At 56.5% G+C, this 817-nt stretch overlaps 1 protein-coding gene across 1 annotated transcript; it reads right to left on the reverse strand.

The window, feature by feature from the left end:
- Positions 1–70: 70 nt before the first annotated feature.
- PPTG_16406 (hypothetical protein) lies at positions 71–655 on the reverse strand (the record flags this gene model as incomplete). The annotated part of the gene is made up of 1 exon (XM_008913936.1): positions 71–655. One exon carries the CDS (start codon positions 653–655, stop codon positions 71–73), a length of 585 nt encoding a protein of 194 aa, XP_008912184.1.
- Positions 656–817: the final 162 nt, after the last annotated feature.

An 817-nucleotide genomic window follows, 5' to 3' on the forward strand; every position in this document is an offset into this window, starting at 1 on the left:
GTCGGCCCGAACGATAGTTTGCCGTTTTGGTAGTCGTCTTGTTGTGGGAGCTACCTGACTACACTAGTAGCTAGAGTTCATGTGGGGATTCCAACACCACAGCTTCTTGTCTTCGATCTTCACGGGCTACCGCTTGTCGTACAGCAGATGTTCGCTTCACTCGCTCTCGTTTCTTCTGATGCTTGGCCAGTTGTCGAACTGCTCGCGCTTGCTCCACGTCATACTCATGGTCCTTATCCTTCTCGCACCCCGTTGACGTCAGACTCGCGTCGTCGTCATTATTCACCACGTTGACACTGGCGCCTTCTCCAGCGCTGGACACGACGTCACCGTCATGCTCCACGCTGTTGCCATCACGCGCTTCACCACTGTCACCAATAAGCACGTCGCTGCTTCGGAGAATTGCGCCTTCTCCACTACGACGCGCACCACCTTGTCGTCCTGCGCCATCACCGACATCACGCATGTTGCCTTCTTCGTTCTGACGCATACCATTCCTCTTGTCAGCTCGTACGTACCGAGCCAGTGCCACGGCTGGTCGTACGGTGGCTGCATACCGGGCAGCTTGCTCGCTGTCCTTCACCGCCGCAGCACGCTTCATGTCCGTCTTCCAGTCGTTGAACACGTCGTCCTTGCCAATCCGCAGGCAACGCATCACACATGCTGCCACCGTCACCTCGTCTCGCTTCGTTTCGTCTTTTTCGCATTTCACCGTGTCTACCACCCGTGACTCCTCCTCCACTACCGTCGGAAACCGCGAAGTCTCCACGTCACTCGTCGTCACAGCGCTGATCTAGCCCTCAGTTCTTGTCTCGTC

This window comes from Phytophthora parasitica, assembly GCF_000247585.1.
Source record: "Phytophthora parasitica INRA-310 unplaced genomic scaffold supercont2.57, whole genome shotgun sequence".
In the NCBI taxonomy this organism is placed as follows: Eukaryota; Oomycota; class Peronosporomycetes; order Peronosporales; family Peronosporaceae; genus Phytophthora; species Phytophthora nicotianae.